The 24,148-nt window shown below is 32.8% G+C and overlaps 1 protein-coding gene across 8 annotated transcripts in view; it reads left to right on the forward strand.

The window, feature by feature from the left end:
- The window catches only part of PRKACB (protein kinase cAMP-activated catalytic subunit beta), a 132,425-nt gene that overhangs the window by 102,277 nt on the left and 6,000 nt on the right, over positions 1-24,148 (forward strand). For all 8 annotated transcript variants that reach the window (XM_059134986.1, XM_059134983.1, XM_059134990.1 and 5 more), the window contains 6 exons: positions 4,162-4,260; positions 5,271-5,353; positions 8,719-8,845; positions 9,776-9,871; positions 13,117-13,239; positions 21,620-21,784. In XM_059134986.1, coding sequence (XP_058990969.1) covers positions 4,162-4,260; positions 5,271-5,353; positions 8,719-8,845; positions 9,776-9,871; positions 13,117-13,239; positions 21,620-21,784 — 693 coding nt within the window. The remainder of the gene's footprint in view (positions 1-4,161; positions 4,261-5,270; positions 5,354-8,718; positions 8,846-9,775; positions 9,872-13,116; positions 13,240-21,619; positions 21,785-24,148) is intronic.

The raw sequence follows: 24,148 nt of genomic DNA on the forward strand, positions 1-24,148 counted from the left end.
TGCTATCTTTCTTAAGGAATAATAGACTGTGCTTTAGTCATAAAATATTAAAGGGATTACATAATATGCCATTTTTACATTTAAAGTATTTAGGGAAGAAGTTCTTAATTCCTTTTTTTTTTTCCTTAACAAGGCAGTGACTTGTTAAGTAAATTACTAAGAAGTTTACCCCTTAGATAAATCATGAAAAGAGAGTATTTGCCACCCTGTCATATCTGCTATGGCAATGTTCTGAATCCATTCATAATTAGGACAAAGACTTTATATTCTGAAATTTTTCAAGTTTATTTATTTGAATTTGATAAAGATAAGTAATAAAATAACACTCCATGATCACCTTCTTTTCTGTTAATGAAGTTACAAGCCTTTCAATTTTGGCTTCTCCTATCTTAGGGTATATGGGTTAAGAGGAAAATATCAGTACAGAAATTAAGGAAATTGCATTTCTTCATTCCATACGATTGTCAAGCATTGCTAGGAACTACATATTTACTGTATCAGTGAATCTTCACAACTTTGCATGACATTAATCTCCTTTTTACGGCAGTGACCTTTCTATTCAAGTAGTTTTTCCAGTATCAAAAAGGCTAGTGAGATAAACCAAGAATTTGGCTAGGTTGGTCTGATTTCTGTGCCTGTGCTTCTCCCATCCAAGTACCAGGCATGACCCTGCCTAGCCTCCGAGATCAGAGATCAGGCGCGTTCACAGTGGTATGGCCGTAGACTGTGCCTATGCTTCTTAATTTTTCCTTTGAAATGTATTTGTAACTCCTAAGATCCTTTCTACCATCACCTAGTTTGGTTGGTCCCTCATTAATGTTAACTGGGTTTTCACAATAACATCTTAATTTCTACAACCCCAGACTTTGCACCTTCTATTAATTCACCTTCCTCACTGCCAAAAAAGTTTTTCTTACCATATCATGTGATTTTATTTACTCGCTCAAAAAGCTTCCTAATACTAATTCAATACAAGCAGAACTCTGCATCCTACTTCCAAATTCTTCATAACTATCTTCCATACTTTACCATAGTCTTATTTCACACTGTTCCCCTGCATGTCCTCTATTCTCTACTTCTCTGATTGAAACTTGACTCCCCAGGAGTATACGTGCCATGCTGGGTGGGCTGCAGGAGTATGTGATGATATAGAGCCCATCTTCCTTATCAAAAAACTTCTCAAGTGTTTGGCTAAAAGAAAATTAGCCAATAAGTAATCATTTGTAAATGCTTTTAAATATACATATTTAAGCCAACAGAAATATTAAAAAGTAAATATGAATTTTATATGCATGTTGAAAATAAAGCATGGACTAAACCCCCAGGGTTACTTGTTATTTTTTTCTCTGCATTTAAGGGTATTTTCTTAAATACCAAATCTTGAGAAACACTGTCCTAAGCTTTTTTCAGATAAAACTAGCATTCAGACTTATCTTTGTGTATTGCCCCCTTTAGGTAATGGTTCTGGATATTAACCCTGACCACACTATCTCCTCTGTCTTTTCCTAATCTGTATTATCTATTCATCTGTAAGGCTCAGATGAACCCTCACCCTTTTTAATAGATTTTAATAACAGTTCATATTTTTTTGAGCTTTTACTCTGTGCTTGGCACTGTGTTAATCACTTCACATGCATTATGCGACACAGTCATCTTTAAAGTATTATTATCAACATTTTATAGATGAAGAACCTGGAATTAGATTATGTATTGGGCCTAACATAAACATTTTTTTGTCTGAACACTTACAACATTATAATTGGCAACTGTTTGCATATTAATATTCAAATATTCATATGCCATACTTCCAAATAGATTTTTTTAAATTAACATATAATGTATTATCTGTTTCAGGGCTACAGGTCTGTCTCACACACTTCACAGCGCTCACCATAGCACATACCCTCCCCAGTGTCCCTCACCCAGCCATCCTTTCGCCCCCACTCTCCTTCACTGAGAAAACCTCAGTTTGTTTCCTGAGATTAAGGGTCTCTTATGGTTTGTCTCCCTCTCTGGTTTCATCTTGTTTCATTTTTTCCTCTCTTCTGTGATTCTCTGCCTTGTTTCTTTAATTCTGCATATCAGTGAGATCACATGATAATTGTCTTTCCCTGACTGACTTATTTCACTTAGCATAATAGCCTCTAGTTCTAAGTAGATTTTATGCAGCATTAAGGCAGACACTTCCTTGTCTTTATCTCAGTTGCATTATTGTGCCTTTTATGTAGTAGTATGCAAACTTAAAAGTAAATTAGATTTTAATTAGTTAACTTTTTAAATTAACTTAAAAATTAACTGGGCATTTGTGCTTTGCCAGTTCATTTATCATATATATATCATGTATCATTTATTTCTAATTGTTATGCCCTACATATGCATAGTTGGCTTAGAGATATAATGCAGAAAGCCTTTCTATTACAGTTTTTATTACTTATTTCATATTACTTATTTACTTATTACATATTACTTATTTCATATTATCAATGCCTAACTAGAAGCCTACTATATCAAAATATATAGAGAGAAGCATATGTTACATCTAGACAATGAAGTATTATTCATCACTCAAAAGAAATGAACTATCAAGCCATTACTAAGTGAAAGAAGCCAGTTTGAAAAGGCTATATAGTCTGTGATTCCAACTATATGACATTCTACAAAAGGCAAAACTAGGAAGACAGTAAAAAGATCAGTGATTGCCTGTGGTTAGTAGGGAGGAACAGATGATTAAGTGAAACACAGAAATTTTAGGACAGTGAAAATACTCGGTATGGTATTATAATGGTGTACACATGTCATTCTACATTTGTCCAAACCCACAGAATATACAACACGGAGAGATGTGTCAGTGTAAGTTCATCACTTGTAACAAATGTATCACTCTGGTCAGGGGGGATGTTGATATTGTGGGAGGCTATGCCTGTGTGGGGAGGGGATTCTCTTGGAAAATCCCTGTATCTTCTGTTCAATTCTGTGAACCTGAAACTGTTAAAAAAAAGAATAATAAAATAAATAATAATTTTTTTAAAATCTATTTTTTAAAGTAAATATAAAGCAATAGTAATCTTCCAGCTAATGTTGCATAATTTGTTGTAGTAAGTATGGACTAATTAGTTATGTGACTGTTATTTGAACAGAAGTGGTCCGACCACTTCATATTGCAGTTAAAAAAACCAAAATCCTAAGGGTTGAAATAACATCCCCAAAATCACAAAACTACTTGATTAGAAGGCCTAGATTAGAATACAGATCTTCTGACTCTGAGTCAAGTATTCTTTGCTCAGTATTATTTTTATACTATAATTGTATATGCTAATAATTCGATGGTATATTTACCTTTCTTATTTATGTTCAACTTCTTGAATTCACTAACAATAAGCCTCTAGCAAGAAAGAATGCCGCATTCTAATGATTTGCACATATACTGGACAATTACTTATATCTCCCTAAGGTCACCTCTTCTTAAATTAAAAATAGCATCAATGTGGGATAGAAACATAGTCTTCAAGAAGATAAGTTACTTTCCCCTCCTATGTATTTGATTGAGTAGACAATCCAGAGTAGCCTTGATTAATTCTAAATGACCTATTTGTTATAAGACATAGTTGGGTTTTTGCCGATATTTTGGGTGTCCTCTCTTGTGACTGCACAAATTAAATTTTTAGAATTTAATCTTGTATTTATTCAGGTATTAGGAAATGAACAGATTGCTCATTTTTACCCACTGTTTTTCAGTTATTGGCTTTTCTTCAATCCGTAATTTCCTTGCTGATCTTCTGAAGACCTAAAATCAATACCAACTTATTGTAGTGATTTGTACCAACTACTTTAGTGGACTGACTATATAAGTCATTAGGAGCTAAGTATTTTCACATAGCAGTTTTTAAAGTACTGTATTAGAAGTCTGTTTCTTCTTAGCTTTTACTTCTTGACTGAAAATCATAGTTGACCTTCATAAGACCAAATTTTAAATCTTCTGTTAGGTATTTCATTTGAATCTGAGAAACCTCACTGGTGGTTATTATCGCCCATATTCAACTTAGTTATTTGCTTATCCAAGCTCATTATTACATGAAAAACATTTTAAGTTTTTTCTTTTAAATTATAGTGAGTTTTAAATTCTGTTTAAGTATGTTAAATATATTTGTCTCTCAATCACAGGTTGTTAAGCTGAAGCAAATAGAGCACACCTTGAATGAGAAAAGAATATTACAGGCGGTGAATTTTCCTTTTCTTGTTCGACTGGAGTACGCTTTTAAGGTAGATTTTACAATATTCAAATAAAATATTTTTACCCTCATATATTTTTAAAAATATGAAACTGTGATAAGATTCTAAGCCAAATGTTAAACCTGGAGAATATGAATAAACAAAAAAAGTAATATATTTAGATTTTACATAATTAAATTCTATTGTGCTTATAAACTTAGGTTAACATTTGACAAGGTTTTGGCTCTCCCTAGGGAGATTTTTAAAGGTAATATGTAACTTCTCATGAGATGGTATTATAAATTCAAATATTTCAGTTTATCAGAATCCATAGAAATATCTTATTAAGCAGTTCTTAAACTCATGCAAATGACCACATATGTTCCTTTTAAACCTTTTCTGATACAATTGTACCATCTTATTTTCCTTAGTAATTTGTTCTGGTCTTTCCATTTATACAAGGCAGAATAGTCTTTGGCCTTCCATTCAGGTATCTCATAAGGTTGCACAAGATTTATTCTTGAAGTTGGCAGCTTTTCAGCTCTTTAGAATGATTCTTGGCATCTCTGCAATATTCATTCATATGAACCATTTTAACATTTTTTCCTTTTTCTCCTTTATTCTTTAAATCAGATGAACTTCTGTGTATTTAGGATGATGTTAAAAATCATTAATCTCTCTGACCTAATTTAGTACATAAAATGTAAACATTATTACTTTTGCAAATTGTTATTTTAACTGTTATTCCTTTGCATACACTATAGCATTAAGTCATTGCCTCAGTGTCTAATTGTTCAAAAGTTAGTGTTCCCTGCAAGGACAGAAACAGCAAAAATCCCAGACTAATTTGTGGCAGGAATACTAGGAGAAAATAAAAATGAATTCCCCATTGTTGAAAAATGAGAGCATCTTCCATTTATTCTCTCTTTCCCAATGTTAGTAACCTCTCGGGTGGATTTTAAATTTGTCTTTTTCTAATTTGACATGGTGTTATCTTAAAAAATTTTCTTGAAATAATCTAGGTTTCATAATTTTGATTTATTGTTTTTATTTGTTCCTAGGATAATTCTAATTTATACATGGTTATGGAATATGTCCCTGGGGGTGAAATGTTTTCACATCTAAGAAGAATTGGAAGGTTCAGGTAATTAATATTTTACCCTCCTCAAATCTTTATATTCTTTGTGTTTGTTTAAAACCAATTTTTTAAGTTTTGTCAATGCTACAAATTTATTTATTTTTATTTAGTAGTATGTTAGCTATATGAAGAAATTATGTAGAAATATTAATAAAAGGCCACACCATACTGAGTTTTAAAAAAAATCAAATGAAAATAGTACTGGGTGGCCCAGTCAGTTAAGCGTCTGCTCAGGTCATGATCCCAGGGTCCTGGGATGGAGCCTATGTCTGCTTCTCCCTTTCCCTCTGTCCCACCCCAGCCCACCCCACCCCAACCCCACCCCCCTCTCTCTCTCAAATTTTAAAAACCTTTAAAAAAAAGAAAATGAAAGCACCATGATACCATTGTAAATATTCTACCCTTGATAGGTATTATGAAGGTCCATTATTTAAAGAATTTCTAGAACCCACAAAATTTAATTTAAACATACCAATATTAATTGAACAAATATTAATACAACTCTGGGAAAGAGGTTTGCATAAAGATGAAGATAAGAAAGGGAGTACCTAGGGACGCCTGGGTGGCTCAGTTGGTTAAGCAGCTGCCTTCGGCTCAGGTCATGATCCCAGTGTCCTGGGATCGAGTCCCACATCGGGCTCCGTACTCAGCAGGGAGCCTGCTTCTCCCTCTGCCTCTGCCTGCCATTCTGTCTGCCTGTGCTCGCTCTCTCCCTCTCTCTGATAAATAAATAAAACCTTTAAAAAAAAAAAAAAAAAAGAAAGGGAGTACCTAGAAAAGATAATAATAGTATCATAGTGGTGAGATTATGAAAGTTTGTTTCAAATAAATTTAATTCTCCTTAAAGTTGTTGCTATATTGAGTTTTAAATATATAGATGTAATTTGGCCATCTGGATGGCTCAGTCAGTTAAATGTCTGCCTTTGGGTCAGGTCATGGTCTCAGGGTCCTGGGATCAAGCCCCACATCGGGCACTCTGCTCAGTGGGGTGTCTGCTTCTTCCTCTCCTTCTGCCTGCTGCTCCCCCTGCTTGTGTTCTCTCTCTCTCAAATAAATAAGTAAATAAAATCTTTAAAACAGAGTTTATGCCTTATCATTAGGTTATCACTGAAAAGGCTACACAATTTTAAAAATAGATTCTGTTAACCTTACCTGTGTGTAATAGTTTGTAAGCTACTACTGTTTATTAGAAATCACTAACAGAATGAAGCTGAAACCAGAGCAGGTCCAGCTTCATTTAGCACATTATATCATTATATCATGATGAAAGTGTGTGCAGGAGTTCAAACTGGGCTGATGGTAATCTGATTCAGAAAAAGATGATGATTGATTCAGATTATCACAAGATCATATTCAATTATGGGCCAACATTAGAGTTATTTTAGTTACCTGAGGCCTAAGCCAAAATAAATTTATTGACCTAATATGATAAGACACCTAATATGTTCTGGGCACTATGCTAATGCAAAGCAACTTCTGTTTATTTTTAATGATTCCTTTCACCGATTTTCCTCTCTCCTACTACTCTTGTCCACAAAGACCCAAAATCCTCAGATTGCCCTTTGATAATTCAAAGTTGTACACTGAAGCACTACACCTACACCTGTCTTCAAAAACTATTTTGTCCATTTTTTATAATTACTAACTTCTTTCCTTTGCAACTCCCCACACTCGTATTTCTTTAATACTTGGTACTAGGAGGAAAAACAAGTTGATTGCAATAATTCACACTGAGACACTGTCTTTTCTGATCTTTCACTTGTACTGCATGTATGCTTAAGAGGTTACTAACTCCTATCTTAGAAACTTTGAGGTGACAAGAATACTGAGTTCTTGTTGAGCATGGCTTAACAATATTGTTGATCATGGCTTAAAGCTGTTTCAGCATTTTCAGAAATATTTCTGAAATATTTCAGAATATTTCAAAATATTTCAGAATATTTTGCTTTCATCCTTTAACAATTTGATTACAGATCTATGTAATGTTCATGTTCCTCCATTCAAATATCAGTGTGTGGAAATAAATATAAAATGCTTAGTGCATCTTATATTCTGATAAATTTATATTTATTTATAAGGTACTAAGTGCATCTTGTATTTACAGATGCATGGAAAATTGGAGGGGACCTTGCAAGTCAAATGTTTCCAAAGTGAGGGATGTTTCAATGACAAGGATGATTCTTCCAGTTTCCCTTTAAAATGTCCCTCCCCCCAATTCCTTGTCATACAATGTATGATACAGATTTTACAGTCTTGAGATGGGGCTGGAACTCTAAAGGTATTATAAAATATTTTCCCCTAAAAGTATTTTTCTTTACATATTCATTTATTCAACAAATATTTCCTAAGCATCTGATATGTATCAGGCTAGAACCTAGGAAATATAGTGACAGGCAAAAGGAGCAGCATATATAATCTTTTTTGGAATTTCTATTTCTTGTGCTGAGAGATCAAATTAATGCCAGCCATCTTGAGGGAAATTCTATTCATAGTTCATGTTATTTATTGAGGACATAAATCTGAAAGTCATTGTAGTTTATCAGGCCAGTTAGCAGAATTCATTGTATACACTAGCAGATGAAATAGAAACTCAAATTAGAAAATCAGTACATCCTTGGAGTAATACTCAGAATGTAACATCAACATTACAGTGATCTATCAGTTGATCTAATTTGTGCATACAAGAACTGTACATGTTTACACATACTAGTTACACCTATGTTTATATATCTGTATAAACATGGATAGTAAAAGATTTGGAAATTCAGACACTAGGATTGTATCTATGGCTTCTGGATAGCATTATGGGTGCTCTTTATTCTTCATCAATGTTTTATGATTATTTTTTATAATGAGATTGTATCATTTTTGTAATAGGAATAGTGTGGGTGAAATGGCATTAGTCTTCAGATTAATTCAGTTAAACAACTTCTGTGTTTATTTCTGTGAAATTCTTTAAGCACTTAAATTTCTAAGAAAGGTAGACAGAGCCTATCAACAGTAACAATGCCCTGATAAACCATGTAATTGACACATTTGCTTTTCAGTCATTCTCAAGGTCAGATATAAGTATAAAGACATCAATATCTTCTAATATGGCCAATAATAATTTAAAATAAGGTGACTATTTTAGAGTTATATTTTTCTTCAATATATGCTGCTTCCTAAGTATATTAAAAAGTATTATTACTTGAAGATAATTCAGATAATTCAGATATTCAGAAACTAACAAGATTCTTTATATATGTTTAAAAGAAAAAATTTCTTTTTGCTTCTAAAATATCTCTACCCTATATTAATTTTTTATATAATCTACTAATTACCATGTGTTAACTCATTTTATAGAAAAATCAATGTTTTTTTCTTTGTAGTGAACCCCATGCACGGTTCTATGCAGCTCAGATAGTGCTAACATTCGAGTACCTCCATTCACTAGACCTCATCTACAGAGATCTAAAACCTGAAAATCTCTTAATTGACCACCAAGGGTATATCCAGGTATGACTTGAACACATTTATATAACGTATTTGAGAATATACTAGGTGAAAGTTGTTTATATTTAACCTCAACTACCAATATTGGATTTTTTTTTTCCTTGAGCGAGACAATTACTTCTTCCTAATAGCTTAAATTGAGCTCATGATTCTGCCACTATTACAGAGACCTAAAATCCCATCAAGAATAGAACCTGTTTATACCTCCCATAGTCTGTAGCTGTGAACAGAACACAGGCTCCTACATACAGAAATATATAGAATAGCTAAATTTGTGAGTTCTCATTTAGTGCCAGGCATTATTCCAAGTGTTTTACATGTATCATCTTTTTTAGTCCTGATAGCCTTATAAAGTTAAGTACTGCTGTTATCCTCATTTCAAGGCTAACAAAATTAAGGCACAGCAGGTCACATGGGCAGTAGTGTCAGAATTTGAAACCAGCCTGTCGCCAGAGTCTTTGTTCCTTTAACACTACACTGCAGCTGCCAAAGGGCCCTGGCTTCCAGTACTGATCTAGTGGAGGTGTTTTCTTTCTGCTGCTTCTATCAGTAGAATGAGAGCATCCCTTTTTACACAGTTACCAATAGGTTCTCCTATTGATGCTTTTGCACTTCTAATGACAGAATTCATGGCAGAGCATATCCTGGACTCAAGGAACACTTTCAGCACTGCTTCATTTTTGTTAAAACTATCTACTGTTACCTTTTTTGATGTTTATTTCTTTGTTTGAGTCGGGGAAAAGTTCTCCAGAATGAACCTTCAGTCACTAATAGTGGCCTGCATGGATTAGTTTCAATTACATTGACTTAATTTTTTTTCCATGGTTTTCATTTTAACCCTGATTTTTAACTTTCAACTTAAGTATGATAAATACATTTATTGTGAATTCATGAATGTTCACAAGTTTGTTTGTTTGTTTTTTTCTTTCATAGGTTACAGACTTCGGGTTTGCCAAAAGAGTTAAAGGCAGAACTTGGACATTATGTGGCACTCCAGAATATTTGGCTCCAGAGATCATCCTCAGCAAGGTATATTTATAATCCCATTATGCAAGAAGTAAAAATATAAGGCATGCATCACTGTAGACTTTTAAAAAAGAGTTTACTGATCTAATATTAAACTTCTGTCTCATCTAAATTATGAATTTGTCTAATTACTAAAATAATAATTACTTACAATCTACCACTAATCCAGTAACCTCTCAATTTTAACTCTGGATCTAAGAGAAAGAGTACGGTAGAGCATAGGAAATATAGTCAATAATATTGTGATAACTTTGTATTGTGGCACATGGTAACTAGATTAATCATGGTAATCATTTCATAATACATATAAAATGTTCAATCACTGTGTTGTCCACCTGCAAGTAATACTGTATGTCAGTGCTACTTCAAAAAATATAATGTGAATAAATCTAACCTCTAGATTCATATTTTTTTTTTCCAATTTTACTGAGACTAAGTGCCATAAATCACTGTATATATTTAAGGCATACAGCATCATGGTTTGATTTACATAGACTGTGGAATAGATTACCACACATCATATCATATAGACGTAGTAAAAAGAAAAGGAAAAGTCCATGTTTTGAAACAAAAAGCATAGCCTTTTCATAATTATTCCCAGTAGCAGGAGTGTGGGAAACTTTTGTATGTGTTATCCCACAAGGCAAATGTAAAAATGATCGGTACTAGTTCTCAATTCTTCTTCTATTTCAACTTTACCCCTTAAATGAAAGAAATCTAAGCAGAGTTCTTTTTATTTTAAACAGGAATACCATAGCCATTGAATAGCCTTTTTAAAGATAGTTTTACTTTTCAAAGCAGTGAAGATGTCGTGAGAGAAATTTGTTTCATTATCTAAAAGGATGGTTTCGGTTCTGTTTTCCTTCCCACTGCCATCCCTATGCTGGGAAAGCTAGAAAGGAGAAATTAACAATGACTGAACACAAAAAATGCCAAGAAAAGAGAAAGGGGCAGCACACATGCCTTAATATTTACAACTAGAGAACGACCCCCTGAATAATTGAAATTTGGCTAACCTATATATACCTAGATATAAGAATAGAATAAAATGACCTCATTCAACTTTCCTTTCATTATCTTTATAATTTAAATCATCTATAACTTTCAGTCTTTTGAAATCTAAATATCATTGCTATTAACACATTTCTTCTGTGAGAACATTTAACAATATGATGACAGAATAAGCACCAAAACTTTAAAAAATGTGGATATATTATAAAAGTAATGATGTTCATTGCACAAAATTTGGAAAAGGGAGAAAAATAAAAAGAAACAACCCCAAAACCTGTCAACTCACCATCCAGAGATAGCCTTTTTAAAAAATATTTTTTAATATATTTTTCTGTGCATGTTATCATAGTTGAGATATAGTGAATGTATAGTTTGTACTCAACTTTTTTCACTTGAATGATAACAAGCATGCAAACATCATTCTAATGGCTTATTTGCAAATGTATGAAAAAGTATTTTGCCATTCTTCTGTTGCTAAATATTCAGATCATTCCTTTTTCTTTTTTATTTTGCTGTTATAAATAACTGTGATAAACATAAACATTTTGTGCATAAAGCTTTTTCTGCATTTCAAATTATTTTTTCAGGACAGATTCCCAGAAGTAGAGTTACTGGGACGAAGGGTATGAATATTTTTAAGTCTCTCCATAAATATTGCCAGAGTGCTTTCCAAAAACATTGTAACATTTTACACTCCTATTAGCAGTGTGAGAGTGACTGTTCAGTCACACTATCCAGCATTAGATATTCTTATTTTTAAAATCGTTACTAATTTAGTAGGCAATAAATGATATTTTATTATTTTAAGTCTCATGTCTTTGGTTATTAGATTTTTTTTAATGCTTTATAGACGTTTGGTGGATTTTGTTTGTGTGTGTGTCTGAATTATTAGTTCCTGTCTTTTGCCCATTTTCAATTGTAATTTAGTTTTTCTTACTGATTTAATTCTCTGTATCTAGGGTATTAAAATATCTGGCATAATGTTTATAAACATTAGCACACAATCTGAAAAATAAAAATCGAAGTTTACTAAAGGATCTGGCTCAACATCATACGCTTTCATTATAATAGAAGTATTGTAATAAATGGCATTACTAGTGAGTTGATTAAAGCAAAGTTGATGCCCATTTCTATTAGCAAAACAAAGTGCTATTTTTATGCTAGTCTCCCTTTAAAAACACATATAGTAAAAAAAAAGAAAACCTCTCTATTATAGTTTATTTTAGCTAATAATTTGAAAATTAAATGGTTTATAAAGCTAATATTTTAACAAAAATTTCAAGTATGGGGAGCGGTGAAGGTAATTTGAGGGCAGACCAAAAGATGTGGCAAAAACTCAGTTCATTTCTCTCCATGATTGAGTCTTTTGTGCCAACTGACATTGATCATAATTGATAACAAACTATATAAACATGCTAATATTTTATTTTTATTTTCTTATAAATACTACTAGTTCTTAATTTTAGCAAGTTTGTTATGAGAGGAAAGAAGCAATTAGAAATAACCTTAGAATTATACATTTGGGCTGCAATGTACTTTTACATATGTTATTTCCTTTTATTTGATAAAGTCCTTACAAAAACCCCATGAATTAGTAATTTTTTTCTGTGTACCTTTTAGAGATGAGAAGCAAGACAGTAGGATAACTAGAACAAACTTGAATATTTACATTTGTTAGGCTCCAAATTAAACTTGTAGCTTTCATTAAGATCCTGTGAAGTGGATAAGAATGCCCATAGTATCTTCATCTCTGAACATCAACAGTATAGAGTATTGTGAAGTCAACTCTACTGTTTACTATGAAGTCCAGTATTTACCATTTTGTTTAAAAAACCTTTGCTTTTCTAAGAATGCTCTAGAAAACTTGATATATAAGGTTATGGGCCTAGAATGGACTTGAAAAGGTAATTTAGTAACTCCTTTTCTGTTGTTGAACAACAACTAAATTACCCCAATTAACTAGGGGATATATATTGTCTATAATATTCTTAATGATTTTAGGAAGAAGATTTAATAGTATTTCCTGATCCAATATCTGGAAATTCTCCCTGTTGTTTAATTCAAATGTAATCTGATATATTTTGTTCATTTTTAAATTCTATCCTGAATAGCTAGCTGCTCAGCAACTGCTCTTTAACAAAGTTCATATGCTTGAAGATCATTTTGAAATCATCTATGACTTCATTCTCTTCTGAGTAGATTAAGTAATAATTAATATTTTCTGCTGTTTGTCTTAGGGCTACAATAAGGCAGTGGATTGGTGGGCATTAGGCGTGTTAATCTATGAAATGGCAGCTGGCTATCCCCCATTCTTTGCAGACCAACCAATTCAGATTTATGAAAAGATTGTTTCTGGAAAGGTAAGTAGAATATTTTATTATTCCTCTGTCATTCATTATTCCTATAATGTTGCATAAGGTTTGTAGATCAACACCATTATGTAGCTTATGTAAGATCTCAAGAAAGAATAAGAACCAAAGATGATATGAAGAATATTGAGAGAACTAAAATACTTTAAAATCACTGAATGAGAGAAGCATACAGTAGTTTACCATTATCTGCAGTTTCAGTGATCTGCAGTCAACTACAGTCCAAAGTAGGTGATCCTCCTTCTAAGCTCTCATCAGAAGGTCAGTCATAGCCTACCACTATGTCACAACACCTACGTTATTCACCTCACTTCATGTCATCAGGTGGAAATTGTATCATCTCACGTCATCACTAGAGGGTGAGTAACATACAATAAGATAGTTTGAGAGAGGGACATAGAGAAAGTGACCACACCCACATAACTTTTATTATAGCAGATTGTTATAATGATTCAGTATTTTTAATTTCTTACTGAGCGTAATTCATAAATCAAACATTATCAGAGGCATGTTTATATAGGAAAAAGCAGTATATAGAGAGTTCAACCAAGATTAAGAATGCAGAAATTACACTAATAGTTCTGAATAATTTAATTATAGATTATTACAAAGTTCCTGAATCTTTACTACATTGCTTTTATTTATATTTAACTTTATAAAAGGAATAAAACTATCTGACAAGGATGCCATAACTAAATTTCACTTACTTAGAAAAATTGCTTTAAAATGAATGTACCTTTATTTGTATGAATTGGCCTTCATCAGGCAATCATTACATTGTGTAAAAGTTTTTTAACTGCTTATGAATATGTTTTTATTTCACATCAAACTCTAATAGTCAGGATACAATATTAACATTTAAATCTGCATATATTCTAAAATCGTAACTGTTGAAATCTGAGTTACCTTGACAACACCTTAGCAACATAAAATTTTATCTTATCACAGATATTTTTCTTCATTTATTTAGAAATAGAATAGGATGTTTGGTGTACCGTTGTTTTTAACTAAAGGTGCCAGATTGCCAGATTATCTCTTCCCATATTGGATATAAAGTTATTTTCATCCCTTTCCCCTATGCTGCTAGAGTAGAACTCATGAAAGCAGAATATTGCCATTAAGTGATCTCTAGGATCTGTTTTATGTGAATATAAAGTCTTTTGCACCATTCGCAATAAAACTATCTGTTTCAGCACCCAAATCCAAGCTAGAATGTATCTTTATCTACCTTACAAAAGTATTATTATCTCTCTAGCTAGTAAATAAAGCCAAACTAGAGACAAATATTTTAATTTTGTAATTATTCAAGTCATTAAAAATCAAATTATGGTCTTTCAAATCCTGTATTTGTATTTAAAATTGTCAATGGTTTGGATGATGTATCATTTTAAAATATATGTTTCAATGAGAATTATTTTTTCTAAGTTTTTAGAAGTCTGTTATTATTTTATGCTACATTTTATATGTATTATATTTTTCCATTCTGAAACCATGTTACAAAGACTATAGGTGTAGTAACATCAAAATTAAAAGAAAATGTATTTAATGAAGTGATTAATTCACTGGAATACATACATTTGAAAATTAGATTAAGTACTTTCTCTATTACAATATTTTAACTCAGGTTGGTATTTTTAATGCACAGAAAGATGATCAATCAGCTTGTTAGCTTCCTTCCTACACATATTTTGCCTTTAAAAAAGGAAGGGGTGGTATTTTAAATGTCAAATTATTCACGTAATATCAAGGTTCAGGTTTAGAAATGATTGTTGACAGAAAAGTCTTATAATTCTCACATTAAAGTTGCCATATCCTAGCAATATATATGCTGAGTTTCTGTATATAGTCTTCAAATTTCATACTTTGGTGCCATATACTGTATGACAAGAATCAGTTATGGTTTCTACAACAACTCTGTTTGGTTGCATTACTCTTAGAAATATAAAACTTAATATTGTGTTCAAAATTGATACTTGTAAATTAGGCAGTCAAGTAACAGCTGTTGTGGAAACCATAACTTTACAGTCCTTGAAATTATATAATTAAAAAAAATTCTGAGCTTCATTACATATAAAGTAAATATTATCCCATTATTAATGAGCACCAGAAATGCACACAGAGACACTCTACAAAATGTAAAGTTATAAACACACATATATAGAGAATGATCAAAGAGGTAGTGCATTTTTTCCTCGAGGGAAATTCACATTCACATGAAGGGTAATTGATTAGCAGTTAACTGACTATTCTTTTTTGTGTCATGGGTCCCTAGAACAATTCCCAGTTTAGGTGATTCACTAGGAAGAGTTTTAGACTTCAGCATATAGTAATACCCAAGAAATTAATACCATCTATTCTAACAAGTATATTCATTATAAGATACCTTATAACAAAAAGGTATAAAGTAAAATCAGCAAAGGGAAAGGCTCATGGGGCAGTCTCCTGAGGAAACTAGGCACGGCTTTCAAGAGTCTTCTCCCAGTGGAGTTAACAAGGAATGAACTTAATTCTTCTAGCAACAAATTGTTGTCTACCAGGGAAGCTCATTAGAGACTCAGTGCCCAGCGATTTTATTGGGATCGTATGTACACCTTCTGCCTAGTGCATACCTACATCCCAAACTCACAGAGCAAAATAGATATTCAGTATAAGCCATACTGTTTGTACAATCTAGGTACAGTGAATGCTCATTATTTAGGGAAAGTTTCCTATCATTTTAAAGAACTGTTACCATGCCACTTCCCAGATATCTGCCTAGGGCTAAACTTGCAAGCACGCATTCCTTAAGGGTAACAGCCCCAACCTGCTACATTATCTCTTTTCTGCACAGATTCTATTTCCTAAATAATAAACACATGTGCAGAAATGCCACTACACTTTTTCTAAGATGCTATTGTTAATGCTTTTGGGAAATTTAAATCCATTTTCTGTTTGTCTATGGTTATAATTAAAGAAACTTCGAAACTCAGTAGTCATTTCCATAAAATTCAAAAGCAGCTTTACCAATGCCGAAAACCCTGGCCATTTCTTAACACTTTGCTGTGGTCATTTAAAATTCTTCTTAATAGTTTTTTTGAGACAGTCCTTACTCTAGTGGTCTTTTGGGCAAATGACGGCAACTTGTTGTACAGTGAAGGGAATGAGGATCTGGTGGGTAATGGTCCTTTGTAACCATCCTAACTCCTGCTCTTTTTGCATAGGTAAAAGAACAGATCAGGAGTCCACATTTGTAGTACTCATATTTAATAAGTATTTTTTAAATGTACTGGTTCTTTTTATGTATAAAGATTCAGGCTGATTAAAGTTGCCTCAGGTCCTATGAAGCAGGGTGGAGGTTGGTACCGTATCTATAGGAAATCTAACATGAAAGTTGTTATTATGCCTTTTGGAAAATTTATTAATATATATGCTCATTTTTGCTAGATAATTTGTTACTGGGATATAGATTTCTTAGAACTATACCTAATTTAGAAAGTTAATTTGTTTTCTTTTTTAAAATTTAAATTCAATTAGCCAACATGTGGTACATTAGTTTCAGGTACAGAAAGGTAATTTTTAAAAATTTATTCCAGCATACTTATGGACAGGAGTTAACAGATTATTGCTTGCTGGCTGTGTGCAAACTCTTTTGAGTCATTTAAGCCAGTAAATTTTATCCCAATGCATAAAAGGTCATATTACTAGTTTGTCACTTGCAAAGTAACAGCAATAAAAATTTTCCCTTCTTCAGAGATCAACTTTGTAATTCTGTGATTAAACTGAGTGTACACAAATTGATTTTGGTTTTATTTTGTTTCTTAAAGTAAAAAAAAAGTACAAGGCTTTATAAGCAGAACCAATATTCTATCAAGTTTGATAATTCAGAGTGAATTTTGTAGTTGGTTTAACATGATGTGATTTGGTGAAGTTGTTTAAAATATTAGCTATATTTACAATGCTGTTTTTCTAAAATAGGGTCATTTCCTTTTTCTCCTTCACTCTACCAAATTTATATACCATAAGGAAAGAAGAAAATGCTCTTCTATAAATTAAAAGCTACAGCATAAGATGAGAAGGAACTTCTTGACTTTTCCAAATGACTTTTCTAGCACAGACTGTCCTTGAGTAGTCCAGATATCTAGTTAGAGATATTGCTGTCTTCCAAGTTCCTTCTTTGATTTGAAAATTCAACTTATTAAAATATTATTCTAACACAAAGGTCAAAAAATTAAAAATGTATTGAATTAGTGCCTTGCATCAGTTTCATAAAAATTACCTAATTTCTTTTCAAACTGGGGGATGAAGTACACTTTCATCATTTTATAGATGAGGTAACTGAGACTCAGAAAAGTGAAAGTTTGCCCAAAAGTATAGAGCATGTATGTGACTGAGTTGGAATTGAAACTCAGGTATTCTTTCTACGGAAGCGAGAGACTGGTAGAATTTTTGAGATGATAAAAAATGCTCAGTTTTACTTAGCTTGGTTCTCTTATCCTATATGTAGGTAAATCAAGATTCAGAATTGCCCAAAGATAAAAGGTAGTTTGTGGCAAAGCCAGAAACAGAATCTAATTCAGTGGTTCATTTATTATCTGTACCCTTGGCTTCAGTGACTCTTCACAATCTTAGTTTTATTCCTGCCTTACTCATCTTTCCTTGTCACCCTCCTTGCCTTGGACCTCTTCTCCTCTCTGCACTTTCTCCATTGGCGCCCTCATCCAGCTTCATGACTCTAAATACCAACTGACAATTCCAAATTCAGTTTTTCAGTCCATTCCTGGTTCTTGGTTGCAGACGCTTGTAGCCAACTTCCTGAGATCTCCATTCAGGTATCTAATAAATATCCTAAGCTAACTCTGTCCATAACTAACAGATTTTTATTTTCCCTAACAAATCTGTTCTTCCCACTGCTCTTCCATCTCAGTTGATGGCAACATGATCCTTTCAGTTACTCAGGCCAAGACACTGTGGAGTCTTCATATCTAATGTACAGGAAAACCATTTGGGGTCTATCTTTATCTACCTTTAGAATATACAGAATTCAACCACTTCTTACCACCTCCACTGATAACTGCTGTCTTCTGAGTCACTCTTTCTTTAAAAATTTCAAATTAGACCGTGTTACTCCTTCCAGAACCTTGCAATGATTCCCCATTTTCTTCAGAGTAGAAATCAAAGACCTTACAGTGCAAGAGTTTGTGGGGGATGAGTGAATGACAACATTTTGATAAATTACTATCATTTCTCTTCCTTACTAGGATGGAAACTCTGTGAAGATAGGACTGTTTGTCTTATTTTGTTTACTACTGTATCCCAAGCACTGTGTGCCTAATATGTAGAAGGTGTTCGATCATTATTTGTCAAATTTGAATTCTTGCATTCATTTAATACTGAGTACATATTGTATGTCAGACCAGTGATAGATACAGCAATTAGTTATGATCTCTGCTTTCATGAAGTGGACACTCATTCTCAGAGATACTGACTCAGTTGGTCTTCTGTATATTCCAAACATCTGTATTTTTTAAATTATCACAGACTACTTTGATACACAGTCTATGTCAAAAGCTTGTTCTGTATGTCTGTACCTCATCATAGAAATATATCTACTCTCAAGAATATATTATTAGGAAACTCGGAAGTAACTTAGTCTCTAAAGGTTGTTAAAGAATCCTAACCAAGAAATATTAATGTATATTGTGCAAACACCTCTTTCATTTTAATGCCAGTTTCCAATAATCTTATCTCTCAGATCTAAAGGTTTAATGGATCTAGACTTTTTCTTTTCCATATCTGGCTCTTTTTCAGGTACTTTCACATTGTTTGCCCAATAATGGACTGGCTGAAGGACATAGAAGTCAATTATTTTCCCCAAGAATGATACTAAGTTGGTAGTCTCACAGGAGCTTGGGTTCCTTATCTTAAAGGGTTAGACTTATCTGAAGGTTTAGACTAAATTAAACTAAAACTTCCTTTGCTCCAATATTCTAGAATTCTGATTTCAATTTCTACAGCAGTTATAATTCTTAATAAAAATAGAAATAATACACTTCTAAATATAATTTTGAAGGAAAAATTAGTCATTCTTCCCATTATAGATATCTTTGGAGTTTCCAAGTTAATATACCATAAATAAAAGCCTTGCATCTAAAACACAATTGTGTTTAAGTCATTTTTTGGTTTTTGCTAATTTCAGTTTGATGAATCAACATGGCTCTTTGGAAAGTCAAATCAACAAAGAAACTACATTTCTGATCATGTTTCAGATCATAGAAAAAAATACTTTCATAATGATTCCCATTATTTCTCCTTCAGTATACTTAAAAGATCTGACATATTCTCATCATTAACATGCTTACTATGTAAGTGTGGGCTACCTAACAGAATCTCTGGGGGAGAACGGGGTGTGATTAGAGGTGAAGAGGATATGTCTATCATTTGATAAGGTTTCCAGATAACTCTGATTTCTACCGTCACAACTCCCCAACTACAACTCCCCATTTGAGAATATCTCTTCTAAAGTTTACAAATGTATACACACACATTAACTAATCCAACACCAATACTTCATCTGCATTCCAAAATAAAGAACTACTCTATTTAGGTGTGTTTATTCTTTAGGCATTCTGTTGCACATTACCTGAATCTGTAAGAATGGTACATTGTCTAGTATTCTGAACATCATGAAAGGGAAAATAACTGGCACTCTACATTGAGCAGTTCATGCAGACTCTGTTCCATACAAGGATAGCTCCATTTTTAATAAGTTACTTCTTGGCAATCTAAGCAAAGTTGGAATATAACCACTGTGTAAATATATCATGTTATTTTTAGACAGTATGCCTTTTGAATACCACATATTCTCTAGTTTCTACTCCGACTATGATAAATGAGGAATTGTGCAGCAAATATTTTTAAGATGAAAATTTCATTCTTTTGGAAATGTCCTGACAATAACTATTTTCAGGTTATTGAATCATGAAAACAGTATGGAATAATTAAGAATGTATACTCTAAAGTCAGAATAGCTGGTTTGGAATTACAGCTCTGTTGCCACTTATTAGCTCTATAGTCTTGGCAAATAACTTAATCTGTATAAGTTTCAATTACATCACCTGTAAAATGGAAGTTATAATCATATTTACCTTAATGTTAAATTTTGGGATTTATGAGCCAGTGTGCATTAAGTTTAGCACAGTGCTGAACTTCTAATAAGCCATTATAGCAATAAAACTTTACTTTTAGAACTAAAAACTAAAGATGGTGGCAATTCACTTTTTTTTTTTTTTTTTTAAGAACACAAACCCTTTTATAGTGTATGGTAATATAAGCTTTGCAAAAATGAGGATTTTAGTAGCTAATTTCTATGAGTTGACTCCCAAATCCTGTTCAGTTATTAGCTATTTGATCTTCAATTGGTTGTTGGACACAAATACTAGTTTTCCTCTAGTATGATGATTTTAGTTTACTTACATTAAAATTTTTTGCATCTGTCACTGACAGAAAAAATAAAACTTCTGCACAAAGTAATGAACAGAGTTGCAAATAATGTTTCTCAAGCTTTCGTGCACATATGAATGAATCACTTAGAGATAAAAACCTCAGAATTTCAGACCCAGTGCCCTCATCATTTGAAGTAAGCCCCAGAAATCAACATTTTTATCCCTCCTAGGATAGGAGGAACACACTTCGTACATAAACACACTTCCAGTACAAAATAGCATCAGTAGCAGAAGTAGCAGAAGACTAGAGTTAGGAATCTGGTTTTGCCAAAGAGTCTGGCTTTGCCTGCTAATGGTTTAACTTATACTTTGAAAATATGAGAATGTACATCATGTTGAGCTTTTTTAAAGTCAGACTATAAATTGAAGACCATGTAATAAAGAATAAAACTCATGAGCCTAGCAACATGACTAGATTTTTAGTCCCAACTCTGCCACTTTGTAGTGCAATGATTGGGTAAGTTACAATATCTGCGCATCCTAATTTCTCCATCTTTAGAATATAATTAATACCATATTCATCAGCTATGCCATAGTTCATTGCTATATATCCAGCACGAGAGCAGTGTAGTATACAGTAGGTCTCAATTACGGTTAGCTGGATGAACTACATTATTTGAAATGGTGTAATAAATTCGGGGAATAACAACACAAAACTGGCACAGTACCCTCCCCCTAGAAGTTCATGGTCTGGGGGAAAGACATACACAGATAATACAGCATTTGCAGAAAACCATAGCACTTGTAGAAAACCACAGCAAGAATGTAAAGAGCTCAGAAATGGATGTTAACCCTTTAAAGCATTTTCTTCAGAGGTCTCTGGTCTGTTTAAAGTTGAGGCCATGCTAACCATTGGAATGTATGTTTGACAACATGGTGTGTTGGTACAGGTCCGATTCCCATCGCACTTCAGTTCAGATCTCAAGGACCTTCTAAGGAACCTGCTGCAGGTGGATTTGACGAAGCGGTTTGGAAACCTGAAGAATGGCGTGAGTGATATAAAAACTCACAAGTGGTTTGCCACCACAGATTGGATTGCTATTTACCAGAGGAAGGTGAGCCGTTTCTTTAATTTAAGAGCTTTGAAAGTTTGGTATTTAAATTATATATAGGTAATAGAGATTGTTCCAACTTAACACAGGACTTTAATTTATTTTTACCTTTGATTTAATACTATGCAGGACGTAAGGGACCTTTCCAACCCACAGCTTAAAAACGAGTTTTCTCCTTGATAAAAGAAAAAGCATATTCTGTCTTGACCATCAACCTGAAATGTTGTCAGTGTCAAATTTCTCCTACGTAGGCCTCTTATTCTTCAAATATCATGGTAATGATATAGCAGACAATGTCCCAAAGGTTTGCATTTCAAAACTGATATGAAACCACATTAGAAAAACAACATAAACAAATAGAGTCTCCCACCGAGATTGGCACAAGCTAGATTCAATAATATTTAATAGCTAGATTCATTAGATATTTTTCAGTGTTTATCAATTCACCTTTATAACAAATTGAGACATTTAACAAAAGCTTTTGCTGTGAATTACTTTTATCTCACCTTTGTTTCTTAAATGCCCGGTTAAATATAATTTGTATTTATAAAGTGTTTACATCTTGACTATATTGCTTTTTTTTCCATGAAACAAAAACTTCTGTTTCAGAGACTTGCCATATTTAATGATGTTGTGCAGCACAAGTGAATTTCCTTAGGAAGAAAATGTAAATGCTGTCATTGAATATTAATAGCACATTTTTCCAAGTTTATGTCTTTTAGAAAAAATTACAAAAACAAAGCATTAAAAGAATTTAATAATGCAAAAAGACCAAAACAAGGCGAGTACAGTAGTCTCTGCATCTCATAAGATAGGTTCAGAAACTCCCTAGCCATTAAATTATGAAACAGTCCTTAGCATCATTACCTCAGCTGGATGTGCTGTATGGGCAAGAGCAATTCTTTTGGGGAGACTTATTGAATCTATACTTTCGTCCAGTGCTTTTTGATCTGACTTATTTTTGTTCTCTCAGCATTTGTTGAATGAATTGAATTTTTTGGCCCCTTATTTGAAATTCCACCTTTACTAATGCTAATTTATTAAATACTTCAGTCTGTTTGTGAAATTTATTTTTTTAAAGATTTTATTTATTTATTTGACAGAGAGATCACAAGTAGGCAGATCAGCAGGCAGACAGAGAGGGGGAAGCAGGCTACCTATTGAGCAGAGAGCCTGATGTGGGGCTCCATCCCAGGACCCTGAGGTCATGACCTTGAGCCGAAGGCTGAGGCTCAACCACTGAGCCACCCAGGCACCCTGCGAAATTTATTTTTAATGGAGTTCCTTTTGTCTATTCTTGTACTGTATACTATACCATTTTATATAGGCTTATGGTGTTTTTTTAATTTTCAGAATATATATTTAATATGTGGAATTCTTATAAATATTCATGGAAAAGTACATAATTCAGATTTTTTTACAGTCTTACTGTATGAAAAATACACAATACAAAATTTGCTGTCACGGCCATTTGTAGGTGTACAGTTAAATGGTATTAAGTACATTCACACTGTTGTGTCGCCTTCACCACCATATCTCTCCAGAACTCTTCCATCTTGCAAAACTAGAACTCTGTACCCATTTAACAATAACTCCGTGTTTTATTGGTCTTTCCAAATATTTATATTGTATTTGGGGCTCTTAATTGGGATAACAGTATATTAGTTAGAAGAGAATCAAAATCTTGACAATTCCTTATAATGAACATGTTATATTTCTACCTTTATTCAAACATTTTCTGTCATTCAATAAAGTCTTAGAAAGCCCTGCCCCATATAGGTCCAGTTTCTTTCTTAAAGAACCAAAATCTCTACTTCACTATGAGTGGGGCCTTTATGGAACCTAGTTTAAAATAATAATATTAAATTCCTCAAAAAAATAAAGTTATTCCTTAAATTTATACTTTGATTGCTATTGCAAATGCATTTGCTTTGCCATTATAGTAGGCTATAGGGGGAAACATAATTTCTATGTTTGTGTTGTAACTGGCCACCTTACTAAATTCTGTTGTTGATTTCCATAGGTTTTTCAGTGATTTCCTTGCATTTTATGGTTAAATATTTACAGTGGGCGGAGGTATCATTTGCCTTTACTGAAAGAGTGGGACTGTTGAGCTGTATTGTCTTATTCTTGTTTTGAATGGGAATGCCTTTCATGTTTTAGCTTCAAATATGAAGTTAGCTATTTATCTCGGATAACTATTCTTGATCAGATTAAGAAAATATCAAGAAAAGAAAACAAAAAACATATAAAAAAAGAAAATATCCTTGATTCCTAGTTTATTGTGCTTTTTCTTCTTTGACATATTAGCATAATGAATTATATCAATTAGATATCTTAACATTCCTAAACACCATTTAATCATGA

The sequence above is a fragment of the Mustela lutreola genome, chromosome 10 (genome assembly GCF_030435805.1).
Source record: "Mustela lutreola isolate mMusLut2 chromosome 10, mMusLut2.pri, whole genome shotgun sequence".
Lineage (NCBI taxonomy): Eukaryota > Metazoa > Chordata > Mammalia > Carnivora > Mustelidae > Mustela > Mustela lutreola.